General features: G+C 44.2%; 1 protein-coding gene across 1 annotated transcript; it reads left to right on the top strand.

The window, feature by feature from the left end:
- Positions 1-3,915: 3,915 nt before the first annotated feature.
- Positions 3,916-16,940, top strand: LOC311309552 (heme-binding protein 1-like; the record flags this gene model as incomplete). The annotated part of the gene is made up of 4 exons (XM_084438882.1): positions 3,916-3,993; positions 15,160-15,298; positions 16,342-16,522; positions 16,763-16,940. 4 exons carry the CDS (start codon positions 3,916-3,918, stop codon positions 16,938-16,940), a joined length of 576 nt encoding a protein of 191 aa, XP_084295008.1.
- Between the last annotated feature and the right edge of the window lie 70 nt (positions 16,941-17,010).

The raw sequence follows: 17,010 nt of genomic DNA, 5'->3' as shown, positions 1-17,010 counted from the left end.
AGGTTAAGAAGCCACTCCACACAGCATGCGGCGCCAGATCGTTGAATTCCCATGTGGTAACTTCACGGCTCTAGCTCCCTTTACCTTGCCTGTTTTTGACCTTGCCTGTTTTTGACCTTGCTACTGTAACCACCGTTTTTGTCCCCTGAGCTTTTTATTTACCTGTCTTGTTTTTGGTTTACCCTTCCAGGACTCCCGCCATTGCCTGAACCCAGCCTGCCTGACTACCCTGCCCGTCTACCAAACCCAGCCTGTCCGACTACCCTGCCTGTGTAACAAACCCAGCCTGCCTGACTACCCTGCCCGTGTACCGTACCCTGCCTGGATTATTGACTATTCTCTGCCCAACCCTGGACTGTACCTTGAACCTATTAAATGCGCCATCTTGGCTTCTCCCCCTTATCCTGCCGTCGTGTCTGCTCTTGGGTTCACCTCCTGACCCTTAACACACTGTTACCTATGTAATAGTAGCCTAAGATTCGCGATGGCCTTAGAAAGCCTGACACGAGCAAACTCTCAATGTGAGTCTCAAATTCAGCAGTCAAACAAACAAACAATTCACATTTCCCTTAGTCCAGCGGCCATTTTTGAGTAACGTTAACTAACACGAACTACCAGCTCAGACCGTTCGCTTATGTTTCTGCAAATGTTCGCAGCAAACACAAAGCCAGCAGTAACAGAAAAAAGTTTTGCAATAGTTTGTCGGAGTATTTGCAATATTGTCTAACGTTAGCCAAGTCCGGGCCTTGAGTAAGCTAGCTAACACTAGGTAGCGTGCTAGCTAGCATTAGCTAACGTTAGCTAGCTATCTTCCAATTCCTGAACTTAGTTTAGCGTGCAGGTTATGAGTTACTTCTGTTTTATAGATATTACTCTACATTTCAACCAGACATTCCAGTGAAACCAGAAAGTCAAAATAACGTACCTGATATGAAATGGGCACCGCAAACGCGGGCATTTCTGATGTCCTCAGTCCAGTCCGTACGCTTAGGATTCGCCTCCGGTTCCTCTGAAAAGGCGGGTTTCCTCTTGGAATCGAATACAGTTTTAATCCACTAGAGCGCCGATTTGTACATCCGTAGACGCAACAGCCAGACATCTTGATGGCATATGAAATCGATTTGCACTAAAATACTGCTCTGGGTTCAATCAATCAATCAAAGCTTTATTTATATAGCGCATTTCATACCCAGAGGCAACACAATGCGCTTTACAGAGAACAAGGGAGGTGGGCAGACATCCCACCCCTACATATTCCAGAGGGAAGCAAAAAAAACAGTAATCACCCGGGGGCCAGATAAGTGAGCTGTAAAAAGTCTTCCCTGACCCCTCTCAGCGAGGCGATCGAGCAAGCTCCTGGAGTATGTTTGTCTACCGGCTAAGAACATTTATAGAGCAATAAATAACATTAAATTACATTTTCAAAGTAAGAGAGGCTAATAACTTCATAGGAGAGACATGGCAAACATTGGTGTATGTCTGTGTGTGCATAAATGTGCCTGGGCCCAGATAGAGGCAGGGGTTGGGGTAGGGTGGGGGGTAGGAAAAGGATACGGACCCGGGTTAGGGTGAGGGGAAGGGGATCTGAGCCCAGGACTGGTGTCTGTCAGTGTGTGTGTGAGTGTGCCTGGGTCCAGGTAGAGGCAGGGGTCAGGGGTAGGGTGGGGGTAGGAAGAGGATACGGACCCGGGGTAGGGTGAGGGGAAGGGGGTACTGGACCCAGGCCTAAGGCCGGAAGTGGACTGTTGTATGTCTGTGTGTGCGTGTGTTAACTAATTTGCTACGACATCTGCAGCAGACACAGGGGTATCTATCGGACTCAGGGTGGTCTACTGGTGACCTGGTTAGAAGATAGGAGGGAGAGAGAGAGGCACTAGGGAGAGGGGAGGCAGAACAGGGTTAGTAGCACACGGAGCCATATATAGAGCAATACATTACGTCAAACTACATTTTCAGAGCAAGAAAGGCTAAGAGCATCATGGGAGAGGTGTGGCAAAGACTAATGTGTGTGTGTGTGTGTGCGTGCCTGGGCCCAGATAGAGGCAGGGGTTGGGGTAGGGTGGGGGGTAGGAAAAGGATACGGACCCGGGTTAGGGTGAGGGGAAGGGGATCTGAGCCCAGGACTGGTGTCTGTCAGTGTGTGTGAGTGAGTGTGAGTGTGCCTGGGTCCAGGTAGAGGCAGGGTTATGGTTCCTTGTTCTGAATCCGTCTTTCTCCCACTGCTGTTGTTTCAAGAATGCGCGCGCATACTTCTGCTGACGGCTGTAAAAGGTCTATAGGAAGGGAAAGTAATGCCGAGAGAATGAATGGGATTTCTCATAGACACGTCTTTTGAAAAATAATATCTTGGTCGACACCGAAAAGTTAGTAGAATGCCTTAAACGGCAAATACTTGGAGACAAACTTTATTGATTCTGGTGATCATAGTTGATTTTCAATCACAATCCGAATTATGAAAATATTTTTCTTAAATTCCATTGACTTTGACTGGAATGGAGCAATTTCGAAAATTTGAAAGAAGGTGAAATACTGTTTGAAATTATCACGGTTAGTAGGTTATTACTGTAAAGACACTCACAAGTTTTTGTTTTGATAACTTCACCGAAATGGCTTCGTAGTGATTATTAGAAAATCCGGTCTATGGAGTTTACATTGAAACTCCTCTCCAATAGGAACAAATCCGCTAGGGGCGCATGTTTTCACTTTCCCTCCATATAGGACTGTAATACAACGTCACTGCCACGTTATTGTAGGCACTACCGTTTTCACTAGTACAGCAACGTTGCAGTAAAGGAGGGTAAGTTATTTTCGACCATGGATGGACGTTGTCACAACATCACCTGGTGGTAATGTTGCAACTTACCAAACTACAACTTATGTGCAACGTTGCTGCAACCCACTGTGTTAGCAGGGACGCTACAACAACACGCGTCTCCACTTCTTGTGTTTTCACATTGGTGACTCACTGCCTTCTGTGTGAGTTTAAATTGATTGATCCTGTAGCTAAGCACCACTCACAGTGACAAACTTGGTGATACAAATACGCACATGGGCAGCTTCCCGTGCACACACATACACTCAAACAGACAAGTCAACAGGGAGAATGCAATGCGCAATGACACACCAACGGATAGTGTCGAATTATATTGGTGAAAACACGCTCCTCGACACTCCATTCCTTGGTGCGCACCAAAGCACTGACTTACTTTGACACGATTGCATTATTGTCGGAGTACAGGCCTACTGTTGCCCCTGCATGTGTGAGAGAATACAAGTTCTTTGTAATCACGATTCTTCGTCACCATATAATGCTGCTACATTAAGTATTCAGCTGATGTATTTTTAATGTGGAGTGTAACATGAACGCAGTGGGGAGTAATTAATGTAAATTCATTAAGCAAACCGAGCCATAAATCGATATGTGTGCTTCATCATCAGCATAATCGTGCTGTGGAATGGGTGCGACAGGTGCGTGAACAAGTGGACCATCACTCAGGCCTCCCAACTGAAGAGGGTTAAAACCTGGAATGAGGAGAAGGGAGGGGGCGGAGACAGAGTTGGTTAAATTGGTTGCAGTTTGTTTCTTGCCTTGTCAAGTGAGCGAAGAGCAGAATAACATTCTATGTTGCACTGGCTCGTACTGTAAGTGGTAGCCTACATCTTATCCGGGGGCAGAGAAAGATAATTGGCATCATCAGCTGCGGGGTGAGCAGAATCTTTTGGAGAGACATTGCGCTTGAGAAGAACGTTTCAGAGCTATAATTACAGAAAGTGGGGCAATAAGAGAGAAGGGAGGTTTATAGCACATTTTATTTAATAAGACGCACCAGGGGCAGAAGCGCAGGCAACAACATTGTCAGAAGGATAAATTAAAGCGCGGCGCGTCGAGAGGAGCGGTGACCTGAACGGAGCGCGATGTTTGGCATGCTAAAGAATTCGCTTTTCGGAAACACATTGGAGACGGAATACAAACTGCTAAGCAGCGAAACCAAGGTAGGCTACACAACACACGTCTGTTCCACATTTCGCGTTCATTCTAATCATGTTTCGGATTAACCACCTTCTGATTTGCGCCTCCCCAAACCCTAGCCAACGTTTGACATTTTTCTTGTGTTGACAGCTGGTTCGTCGCTGGTCATCTATCTGATTTTCAGAGAATTTCCAACGTGTTTTTTTATATATATATATATTGTGGGAAAGTTAATTTTATTTGATGCATTGGACTGGCTGCCAGTTTATCTAAAAACACTAAGAAGGGTGCGGAGCGCGCTGTAAAATACCTCTAGAGATTTGTGTGACCTTATAGTGTACCCTTTGATTGGCACACAGGCCAATAATAATTACCCCATACCTGCACTAGGCTGAAGGCACCCGTCAGGTAACAGCGGGGGTCAGCTACTCCTAAGGGGTCAGCTCCGGCTTTCCATGCAAAGACAGAATGTCTGTCTACCCATTTCAGTTTTGTTTTTTACTCAGTATTTGCTGATTTCTGGTGTGCATTGTCTCAAACTAATTGTTTCAATAGGTATTGTACTCCAGTGGCCAGCCTATTACGTTTCATTTTTATATAGCGGGTCCAGACGAACCTGACCTTATTGACTGTGTAAGAGGTTTCTCGGATGACCACGGCAACGAACACTGATACACTAACCATAGGTCATTAGCGGAATGACACTGAATACTAAGGTCAGGCAAGACAAGGATGTGTTCTCCGAGACAGAGAGAGAGAAGAGAGAGAGAGACTCTTTTAACTGAGGCCCCGATTACACTACTACGTTTGTCGGCGTTTTTCTCGAAAAGACCTACGTTTGCACCTAGCAATTACACTACCACGGCCAAAACGAAGCTCGAACCCGGAGGCGGATCGAGACAGCCGGAGCTATGTTTTGGAGGTCGAAATCCGTATCTGCGTTGTAGTGTAGGCAGATCCTGAGGTTTTTGTAACAAACGATAGTAATAGGGCTACACTGTAGCTGTGTTCACTTAACATTAAACCAATCAAACACAATGATTTACGAGTTTGAGTTATTAGCCTATCTTGTGAATACTAGGCCTATAGTTAATATATACATTTGGAAATAAGAATAACAGGAGTCACGCAAAAAACAGCAAGCAATAATAATGTAGTGTGATAATGTAGGCTATAACTTAAAATGTATTCAATGTTAAGCCTACAGGTACCCCAAAAAAAGTAGACATTTCAAATCATAACCCAAACAAGGGTAGTTAATCGATATGTGGCTATCTTGTTATAATCCTGATATATGTTTTTGTTGTATGTTATGCTTTTAGATTTAACGTTATAGGTTTTTTTAGTATTGTTCTTCTTTTAGAGAACATCTTCCCATGGGAAATTAGCCTCTGGCTACAACCTGGCTAGTTTACAATCTCTGTTGTATTGCTAAAATCATATAGCCTATATTGTTCATTAACTTGCGCTGTCCCTCAGCAAATAAATAAATCAAATCAAAAGTTGATTGCGCTCAAAACATGAAAGAATAAAACAAAAAATGCAGCAACACGAAGATGAGATTTTGATTGGGAAGCAAAGGGAACTGCTTAAATTAATGGCAATATACTTGGCTGAGCCTACTAGGAGTTGTGAAGGTTCAGAATATCAGTGTGAGTGTTTCGAGAATGTTATAGTATTAGTTAGTATCAGTGTGTTTTAAGAATTATCCTGTTAGTCGATGTTTTAAGTTTAATTCAAGTTCATGAGTGAACTCTGTTTAGAGCGCACAGGTGCGTCAGTGGAACCAGACAGCCTGCATCGTACTATACGTGACTGCTGCACAAGTGATGTGTGTGTGCGTGCGTGCACTGTTTTATGTATCTGCAGAACGACAAATTCATATGAAGATTATTATTTTAACCATATGGACGCCTGGAAATCCCTTTTACACTCACCAGACATGGAACACACACAGGGATGGACATGTATTTGTTGGGGATGGAAATGTATTTGTTGGGGATGGAAATGTATTTGTTGGGGATGGAAATGTATTTGTTGGGGATGGAATGTATTTGTTGGGGATGGAAATGTATTTGTTGGGGATGGAAATGTATTCGTTGGGGATGGAAATGTATTGGCGTTGTTTGGATGGCTGGACAGCTGCATTTTAAACTCACAATTATAATATACCCTTAATTGCTGTAGCTCAAACTCGTAAATCACCTGTTTGATGTGCTCTTTAATGGTGGTGTGATATGCGTTTGCAATTTCGTGTGTAATCGTGGATCGTTTAACTCGTTCAAAAACATAGCCATGGACCTCCGCGCTAGTGTAATCCAGTGAGTTTCCCAGAGGCATCGTAGCGCTACGTTCATCGTAGAGCTACGATGAACGCCGTAGCTTACGATGAACGTAGCGCTACGATGCCTCTGGAAAACTCAGCCCACCATTTAGTTAATAGGGACTGCTGTGTAGGTCTTTTTTTTAGGTCACAACAATATGCTCTTTATATTTTTTTTTATTTGCTTTCCTGCTTTCAATCCTATTCAGTTAAATTGAGTACCAGACCAACACTGAAACCCAAATGTGTCCCTGACCACATGTTGATATTGTGTGTGTGTGTTGGTGTTGTGACGATTCCGTCTTGGTCACCGCCCTACCCGACGACGTAGTTGGCTCCAAACCATCGCTCACTTTCCATCAATCATCTGTCACCGAATCCATTCAACCAATTCCAGTGGTTTACTTAAAGGCTTCCACATATGCTAAACTCAATCGAAAATTTATTTTTCACCCTCATTTCGGTTTTTGAGAGTCTTACTGATATGCCCAGTCCCAATTCCTAACACTCGCTGCTCTCTCTGTATTGCCAGTGAGCGCTTTCCCCCCCTCCCCCCTCCTATCAATTGCTTCATTTTCCGGAAGTGGGTGCCCTGACGTCACGTTTTTTGAGAATTTGCATACTTCGCCCCTGAATAGCATATTTAGCTTGTTGCGTAGGCCACCTTATCATTTACCTAGCCTCGCGTCTCCAGTCTCTCCTACGAGGATGGACATTAAATTTGGTAAACGGTGCCCTGTCCTTGGCAAGCCTCTCCACTCCCTCCCACGCGATGAAAGAAAGGATAAGTGGTTGAATTTTATTTATAATTGTAATATTCCCGAAACCCTTCCTAAATCAGTCTTAGTGTGCGCTGCGCACTTTACTCGCGAATGGAACGATGCTATACCAACTGTTCGTGAAGACGCTAAAACTGTAAGTACAAAAATACCAAACTCCACGAATTGTGCTTTGTGTGTGTGGATGGTGGCTGTTGTAGCCGGCGCGCTAACGTTAGTATTATTCTAATAGGCACTTAGATTGTTTACAGTTGGCTCGCCTATTTGCTATTTTGGTAATAACGTTAGGCCTATGTGACTGCTATTTTAGCCTCCTGGTTTAACTAAAAAGGCTCTGGTACATTAGCCAACAAGTTGCTGGTAAGCTATAGACCTTTCTCTGTGCAACGTTCATCCTGTTTCGAAATTGCACACGCATCGCTGTAATCAATAGAATCGATGCATTTGATTGATGCACCTGGTGGCAACCCTAACCCTAACGGCTGGTGGTTGTCGTTTTCTGGATCGCTAGGCGGGTCAAAATCGTAAGAAACCAAATTAGCTGCCATCTTTTCAAAACAGCAAAGTGGGCGGTAACATTACCTGGCGGAAACTAATTTAAATAAATAATTAGCATACTCTGAATCAAGTCAATTCAGCCTGGAGGGGTGGGGGGGATACTAAAATAGCCCTGATAAATAAATACATGTTTATTCAGACCAAAGGACATTATAGAGCACATTTTCGGGACCAAAGGTAGAGATAGAAGGTAGGTTAAATTAGCATATGTGGAACCCTTTAAGCAATAAACCACGAGAGGCCGCTTCGCGTCGTGCCTAACAACACCCCCTAGCTGTTATAAAATCACTATAACACACGGCCTCTCGTGGTTTATTGCTTTTATACAACGGTTACTACAGCTATTAGTAATAACACACAGCAATGTAAAATATTAACATTTATTCAAAACGAAGCATCATTCCCTCAATTCTGCTGTGCAAAATAGTTCCCCTAACAAAAGGGTTGCCAAGCAACCACAACTACAATGCATTGGATCAAATGGGAGGCGCATTCATACTGAAAATGGAATGATATGCGGTCCCAGGTGTGTGTTGCAAAGTATTTTAACACGGCTTCCAGCCAATCAGAATCAAGAACAAGAACTACTGGTGCGTTCGTTTCAAGCCCCCAGGATTCGAAATCTAAAGTGAAGGCCTATTGAACCGCGCCATCTTGGCTAGATTTGTAGTCATTTTGCTATTTCCGGTGACTTTTGTACTTGCGCAGTTGAGCTTTTCTGTCCGACGCGCGTCCACGCACGTTCCCGGCTCTCCCCGCTTTGATTTAGCAATGAAAACCGGCTTGCATATTAACCTGTTTTTGTAAAATATATCCATTGGAGAAATTATTTTTTCATCCAGGCATCTTAGTTTTAACAGGTTAAATATAACTGAACATGTTTTGTTTGCTAGTAGATGGTATTCATTCCGTTCGCGATAACGTTATTGCAGCCAGGCTAAATTCCTCCAGGGAGCCAGTGACAAGCGAGTTGAAAAGCTTCACTCCCCGCCAGCAGGAGCTTTGGCCGCTGCTACCGCATCTCGGATAACCCGCTGAGTTCGTGGCTGCTATTTCACATTCGCCCTTGATCAATCCCAATACCGATCCATGGTAATAATGAATCAATCGTTCAGATCGGCAGTGCTGCATGCATGTTACAACATCATTGTTAGCTTTATTAACATAACCATAGACTGAAACCATAAACATTTATCTCTCTAACGTTAGGCTATCCATCTTACACCAGTCGGCCATTCGATAGCTAGAAGCGGTGCCGACGTGGACGCGCGTAGGACAGAAGTACAACTGCGCAAGTACAAAAGTCACCGGAAGGCCAGAAAAGCACAACTGCGCAAGTACAAAAGTCACCGGAAATGGTCAAATGACTACAAATTTGCCAAGATGGCGCGGTTCAATAGGGCTTCATTGTTGATAGCGGTCAGTGAATGGAGTGGCTGTATCCAGTTCTATTAATACATCCATGGTTCGTTTATAACTAGGAGGTGGCAAATTGTGACTTGCTACTAGGAATTATTAAATAAAACACCGCATGAACTCGCACTTCCTCGTCGCAAATTCGGATACGTTTCTCAGCCCCCAGTTGCTCGAATGCACTAGATATAACTAGGTAACTGTGATATAATGGTATATAGCTCGAATGCACACAGGTCGGAGGTAGGTATTTTGCCACTTGCGTCTTGCCACCTCCGACCAAAAACGAATGCACCATAACCGTTGTATAATTAGAGGCTCTTCCTTCTTCCCTAGAAGAGCGCGCGACAAAACAAGGAAGTGGCTAGACCGTCCTTTGTTTGCTTGAGAAATATCCCCAATGCCGTGGAGGATTACAAACCAAAGAATAGCATTCAGCTACTGGATTTACACACCTGAATAAACCGACAGTTACCGCGGGTGGTCCCATACGAAAAGCTCCGTGCTTCCTAAATTAGTTAGAGATTATTCAATGTAGCCTACCGACTGCTGAATTTACGGAGTGACAGTCGTGAGTTAAGCCTTTCGGCTACTTTTCCTTTAATTTCTGCTGGGTTGTTATTTAATTATGAGGGTTCATGAGAAGTCCATATAATATAAAATAACTGATACATGCACCCTTTGTGAGGTTGACTGACCTTCGGGGATAAAAGGAACCTTGAATATTTAATTGTCAGGTTTAGCCTGACTGGCAACCACATTAATCTAGTCAAACCGTCACAGTGTGTGTGTGTGTTTTGGAAAGTTTCCGATGAAACTAGTGATGTATGTCGCGAGCAGTAATTGCCATTTCATGCTTATGGCTCTGTGACTTCTTCAGCACTGTAAACATAGTCCAAACTAATTCACCTCGACTGATCTATCTCTTTATTGCCTGGGTTAATACTCTTTTCTGATTGGCCAGCAGACGTGCGTTAAAACCGTGTATACGCACACGTAGTTCGGCTGAAGTTGAATTACCGATCTAAATGAATGCGCCGGCTTTGACAGCAACCCAAATGAGCTAATCCCATAGCCTGCTGTACCATTGCTAGCTAGCCATGAACGAAGTGTTGGATACTGCATATTTGCTGTGCAACGCATCCATTGTCCAGTTGTCGAATCTATTTGCCAACAAACTCTTTATGATAGCCAGACACCTCACTGTCCCTAAATCAAAAACTGTTTTTTCACTTCGTGTTATAACGTGGTGGTGCACGTTATTGGTGTAGCTAGATATGATTTTGTAACGTCAGTCTAAGAGTTGCAGTAAAAGAAGCCAGACGTAGGGAAAACGGTCTCCGCCTCGTTTATTCATTTACAGTACAATATATACGGCATCCAAATATATCACAGTGTGAAGAGGCAATTGCTGGATTCTAGTTCCCTGTTGCTTCACATAATGATATGACACAGCCCGTCCTTGCAAATCAACTCGCAATTAACATAACATACGACTGACAGTGATATACCACGACGTGAAAACAACACTTTTGGAGTTGAGGACAATCTGGCTATCATACATACTTTGTTGGCAACTAGGTTTGACAGCAGGACGATTTATATGTTGCACAGCAAATATGCAGTAGCCTACACTTCGCTCATTGCCATCTAGCAATATCAGGTAGCTACAGTCATAGATATATGGAATTAGCTAGTTTGGGTTTCTAGGCTCATTGTTTGGTTGCTAGGTCGTATCCAGGGTTGAGAGACATTGCTGAAAGAAAAGGTAATGGACAATTTTGTGTGTTATAGTGATTTTATAACAGCTAGGGGGCGTTGTTAGGCACGACGCGAAGTGGAGTGCCTAAAACCCCCCTAGCTGTTATAAAATCACTATAACACATGGCCTCTCATGGTTTATTGCTTAATTTTAACACGGCTTCCAGCCAATCAGAATCAAGAACCAGAACTAACCGTTGTATAAAACCGTTTCTACAATGGAGAGTTTGGATACTTGATTCTGATTGGCTAGCAGCCGTGGTAAAATACTCTGTAACCCACGGCTGCGACCGCATAACAATTAGTATTAATGCGCCGTTTATCTCATTGACGAGGCCATTGATAAAATCAAGCGGTAGGCTATGTTTTGCGTAGCAACCACTCGCAGCAACCTCGCCTTTTTCGTATCCTATTACAATAACGCACTCATCATTTCAACTCCAACACTTCAACACCCCTACCAGCAAAAACGAGTGCTCTGGAGAACTGTTTTAATAACAGCACCATGGCTGGAAATATTCAAATAAAAGTGAACCACCCGAATTATGCCTTATGGCTTATGTGAACAAGGCCAACCCAAATAGGCGAGATAGCCTATGTTGCCTGGCAACCATTTTATTCAGGGCTGAGTTCAAATTCAGCTAACAGAGGCGAACGTTTGTCGCAAACATGTTTTCTCCAAACGGTCACATTTGAACGGCTTTTAATGAACGTTCTAAATAGTTAGCATAAATGCAACAATCCCCATCTAGGAGCACATCTCCAGTAAGCCTGGGTCCATTGTGATGCTCGTTCCGTTACTGGCGAACTACCTCTTCAGACTGTTAGCTTCTGTTAGCAAACGTTTGCGGCGAACACAAAGCAAACGGAAAATAGTTCGCTAATGTTCGCTATGTTTGCTGAATTTGAACGCACCCCTGAACTATAGCCTATCGCAGAAGATTTTGTAAATACTAAAATGATAAGAATGATCAGTAAATAAATTATTGAATGTTACTACTGAGTGTTTTTTGTGAATCTATATATGTAGTAACCGTTGTAGAAAAGCAATTGACCACTCGAGGCAGTGGGTTACAGGGGATTTTACCTCCGCTAGCGCGTCGGGCCTAACAACGCCCAGTAGCTGTGGTAAAATCCCCTGTAACCCACTGCCTCGAGTGGTCAATTGCTTAATTATACAATGGTTATTTCTGGTTCTTGATTCTGATTGGCTGTACTTTAAAACACACCTGGGACCACATATCATTCCATTTTCAGTATTAATGCGCCTCCTATTTGATCCAATGCATTGTAGTTGTTGTTGTTGCTTGGCAACCCTTTTGTTAGGGGAACTATTTTGCTCGGCGGAATTGAGGGAATTACGCTTCGTTTTGAATAAATGTTAATATTTCACATTGCTGTGTGTTTATTTTACACTAATAGCTGTAGTAACCGTTGTATAAAAGCTAAATTTAGGCACTCCGCTTCGCTAACAACGCCCCCTAGCTGTTATAAAATCACTATAACACACGGCCTCTCGTGGTTTATTGCTTAATTAACGCACACCTACTCGTTGATTATCCCTTACTTAAACACTAAGACAGACGGATAGAAACAAATGGTACTGCCAGTTCAGTTGATCAAGTTATCAAGGAATCAAGTTGCACTGGCTGACACAACTATAACTACACACTCAATTATAACTACACACTCTGTGTTGCATTGACAACACACTAGATCATTTTAAACACCAGTATTTGAAATCCATTCAAATACATCAAGCGTCTGTGTGCGTGTGTGTGTGTGAAGTGTAGACCAATGCATTTGTTTAGAAGATAAATGTGTTGAATAATGGTGTAAGGCCCCTCCCCAGTGGCTCCCTGTCTCCCATAGAAATTCACCAGAATGCAGGAAATGTAAGTGTTTGATGCTCAAGCGTTTGCCCTCCGACCTCCCCCTCCCTTAAAGTCAGCTCCAATCAGGTTTTTTATTTATTTTTGGCCCCAAAATGGTTCTTTTAATAGTAAAGGTTGCCGACTCCTCATGTAATGAGCAGTCAAGACAAAGTCATCACAGGAAGTCATATCTCTAAACTTGACTGGAGCCTAAATGACCACATGGAAATCATACCTTGTCACCTGATCAGTATTGATCTGGGCTGACCAAACACTTAATTAAAACAGACATCCAACACTGATGGACTAGGACCAACATCTCTCTCTCACACACACTCACATACACACACACACAGACATGCATAGTCACACACACTCACACATATACACACACACAGGCATGCATTGTCACACCTTCACACACGCACAAACAGACACACACACAGGCAGCCGGGTAAATACCCATACTATGTATATATATATACACACACACACACACACACACACACACACACACACAAAAGCTATACTGTATCTCAGGCTTTAGAATATCATCCCTGATCATATCTTCATATCGAGTCTTTTTACCATCATTTTCCCCATTTATCCTTGATTTTCAAAGTTCACAACTTTTAAATGTGTGATTTGTTCCCTAAAAGAGGGGGGCAGGGAGAGAGAAAGTAAAATATTAAGGCTGGATATTAGTACAACACGCTAATATTAGCGGATCTATGTAATTGTGCCCTATGTCTGTCTACCCAATATAGACTAGACACTGAGTAATTAAGTGCAGTGGTTGCTGGATACAAGCTAAACACACACACACACACACACACTAATAACACCTTTTCACCGAGGGCTGAGGTGCAAGGCAATTGTGTCTGAGCATGGCACCTATGCGTCCTCCACAGAACAAACCAACAGTAATGATTACGGTGCAGCGGCCTAGCTATCGTTCATGACGCTCCGTCATAGCGCCCTATAATTGCAGTCAAGTGACTACAAATACCATGTAGATGTGATAAATATGGAGTCGTTGCCAGAGCCTGCAGAGATGCTGCTGGGATCTGTCTGTCTGTCTGTCTGTCAGCTTAGTTTGCTGATGCTGAGCCCACACTCAAGAGTGAAAGTGTTATTCAGAGTTAAATATAACAGGCTTGTTAACATCCCCTCTCTCTGTTGCTCTCTCGCTCTCTCTCCCCTTCTCTCTCTCCCCCCTCTCCCCCTCTCTCTCTCGTCTCACGCTCCCTCTCTCTCTCCCCATCTTCCTCACATTGCACTAGTACCTACAAACACACACACATTCAAAGTCACAGTTATCTGCTGTTCATTTGAAGACTGCTACCATTCATTAGGTCCCTGTGAGTGGTCCAGACTGTCAATAATAATAATAATAATAATAATAATAATGTGGTTTATTTGTATACCATGTACAATGAAATGCATAGCTTCACCTAACATGGAGCGTGAACCTACAACCCCGAAATTAGGAACCTCACCCTTTACCAACATGTGCGTGTGTGTGTGTGAGTGTTCACAGGCACATACGAGTGTGTTTGTGTGTGAGTACAGTATGCACATGCTTGTGTGTATTTACATATGTGTGTGTGTGTGTTCACCCACATGTGAGTATGTTTGTGTGAATACAGTATGCACATGCTTGTGTGTATTTACATATGTGTGTGTGTGTGTTCACCCACATGTGAGTATGTTTGTGTGAGTACAGTATGCACATGCTTGTGTGTGTGTGTGTGTGTGTGTGTGGTATTATATAAGAACAGGCATCTCTCATTATTCTCTTGAGGCTGACATGGAGCGTGAACCTACAACCCCGAAATTAGGAACCTCACCCTCTACCAACATGTGCGTGTGTGAGTGTTCACAGGCACATACGAGCGTGTTTGTGTGTGAGTACAGTATGCACATGCTTGTGTGTATTTACATGTGTGTGTGTTCACCCACATGTGAGTATGTTTGTGTGAATACAGTATGCACATGCTTGTGTGTATTTACATATGTGTGTGTGTGTGTTCACCCACATGTGAGTATGTTTGTGTGAGTACTGTATGCACATGCTTGTGTGTGTGTGTGTGTGTGTGTGTGTGGTATTATATAAGAACAGGCATCTCTCATTATTCTCTTGAGGCTGACTGGACCCTGCGGGGCCGTAGCAGCAGAGCACGGAACACTGGAATCCAATCATCATATATGCATAATATGCATTACGCCCATGCACACACACACACATGCACACACACACACACACACACACACACACACACACACAAGCACACACACACATGCACACACACATACACTCACACACATACATACACACATATTCTCCCCACCCCCGCCGCTGAGAATAGCCCCTGTATTGTGAAGTTCTTCCCAATTTGTCAACACATGTATCATAGGTGAGTCATAATCGAGCCTGACCCCTTCTCTCTCTCTCTCTCTCTCTCTGTCCCTCCTTCTCAGGAGGGGGTTAGCTTTGAGGTACGCCGGTACGACGCATCAAAGTACATGGTGGTGAGCTCGGAGGGGCGACCCTTTGATCAGGTGACCGGCGAGCTCATCAGGAAGCTGCTCATGTACAGTGGCGGAAGCAACGTCGAAGGTGAGCCAATCAGAGAGCAGACTGTCCAGTCAGGGCCTTGTGACGTCGAAGGTGAGCCAATCAGAGAGCAGACTGTCCAGTCAGGGCCTTGTGATGGAGACATACCTTGTCAGTTATCTGTCAATGAATTGGTAAGGTAAGGCCGAGTTCATTCTCCTCAACTATATATATATAGTTGAGGAGAATGAACTCGGCCTTACCTTACCAATTCATTGACAGATAACTGAGAAGGTATGTCTCCGTATATATATACGTGTATATATATATATATACCGTATATATATATGTATATACACATTTATTTATGATTTTATCCCATTTTCACCCATTTTGGTTGCCAATTACACCTGACCTATTGTCCCCTGTTGCTGCTGTGGAGGGTCTGGGCCCAATATACCACTCCCACGTGGGATCCGGCCATATTCGGATCTGGCGAGACCAGGGCGCGAACCCCAGTCCTCAGCGGGCAGCTGCACTGGGACCAGATGCTTAGACCGCTACACCACCGCGGACACTTCTTCAACTATATTTACTTCACTTTTTACACCTTGCTTTTGTTCGCTTGATTGTTCTTTATTCTACAGTATATATTTTGTAACAGAACAGGGTCTAAGACCATTTTCAAGACAAGTTGATCTTACCTTGTATGGTAGTTCAAAGAGTGCTGGCTAGCATTCATGGCCAGTTACTGTAGACACCTTTGGGCAGCCACTGGTCACTGGGTGAGAAACTTTGGTCAGCTACATCGATATCTGCCATTTACAGTGTAACACCTAAAAAGGATGGGTTGGGGGAGTACATGAAGCATCAACAGCTGTGGTGGAACCCACCACAGCTGTTAGCATTATACTAGTGCCCATCTACTGTAGATGATGATTATTCTGAAGCGCATTTACCCATGGCAGTGCCACATACTCCATGTGTTCTCTCTCTCTGTCTGCCCCCCCCTCTCTGCCCGCTTTCCTTTCTTTCTCTCTGTCTGCCTCCTTCTCTCCCTCTCTCTCTCTCTCTGCCTCCCTCTCTCTCTCGCTCCTGGCATCTAGGTGAATCCATGGGAACCGCGACCCCCTTCATCATCACCGTGTACCCCCGGGATGATGGCGTGCTGTCGCGGCGTCTGGTGGTGAGTCTCAGGATCCCCGACCAGTACCAGATCAGCCCACCCACCCCCACTGACAGCGCCATCCGGATCGAGGATCGGCCCGGCATGACTGTCTACGCACTGTACGAGTCTCAGTTCTCTTCTCTTCCCTGTGCATCCCTTCACATCCTCTTATGAACATGCAACACTATGTCATCCTAGTTTTATGTTCCGGTACGTTCGTTCTATGGTCGGGCGTAGATCCAACTCCTCCCAGATTCTACCCGTCCAATCTACCCAACCCAGCCTCGTTCTCCAATTGAAGACTGTTAAAATACCCACTTGAACTTGAACTCACCCCGACCTGACGTCTCTCCTCACAGGCAGTTCGGAGGTTTCGCCGCAGAGAACGAATACCGGGCCGAGGCGGCTCGTTTGAAGACCACGCTGGGTGAGACCGCCCCCTACCAGCGCAAACAGTACTTCTGCTGCAGCTTCGACCCGCCATTGAAACCCTACAGCCGCCGCAACGAGGTGTGGTTTCTACAGGAAGAGCCATAAGGAGCAAGGCATAGTGGGAGAATCTCACACTGGTTCCCATGTTGACCCCTTAGACTGCCACAGCAATTCG

The sequence above is a fragment of the Borostomias antarcticus genome (genome assembly GCF_949987555.1).
Source record: "Borostomias antarcticus genome assembly, chromosome: 5".
Lineage (NCBI taxonomy): Eukaryota > Metazoa > Chordata > Actinopteri > Stomiiformes > Stomiidae > Borostomias > Borostomias antarcticus.
Note: the sequence above shows the minus strand (reverse complement) of the source record. Positions and strands in the feature narration are given on the sequence as shown.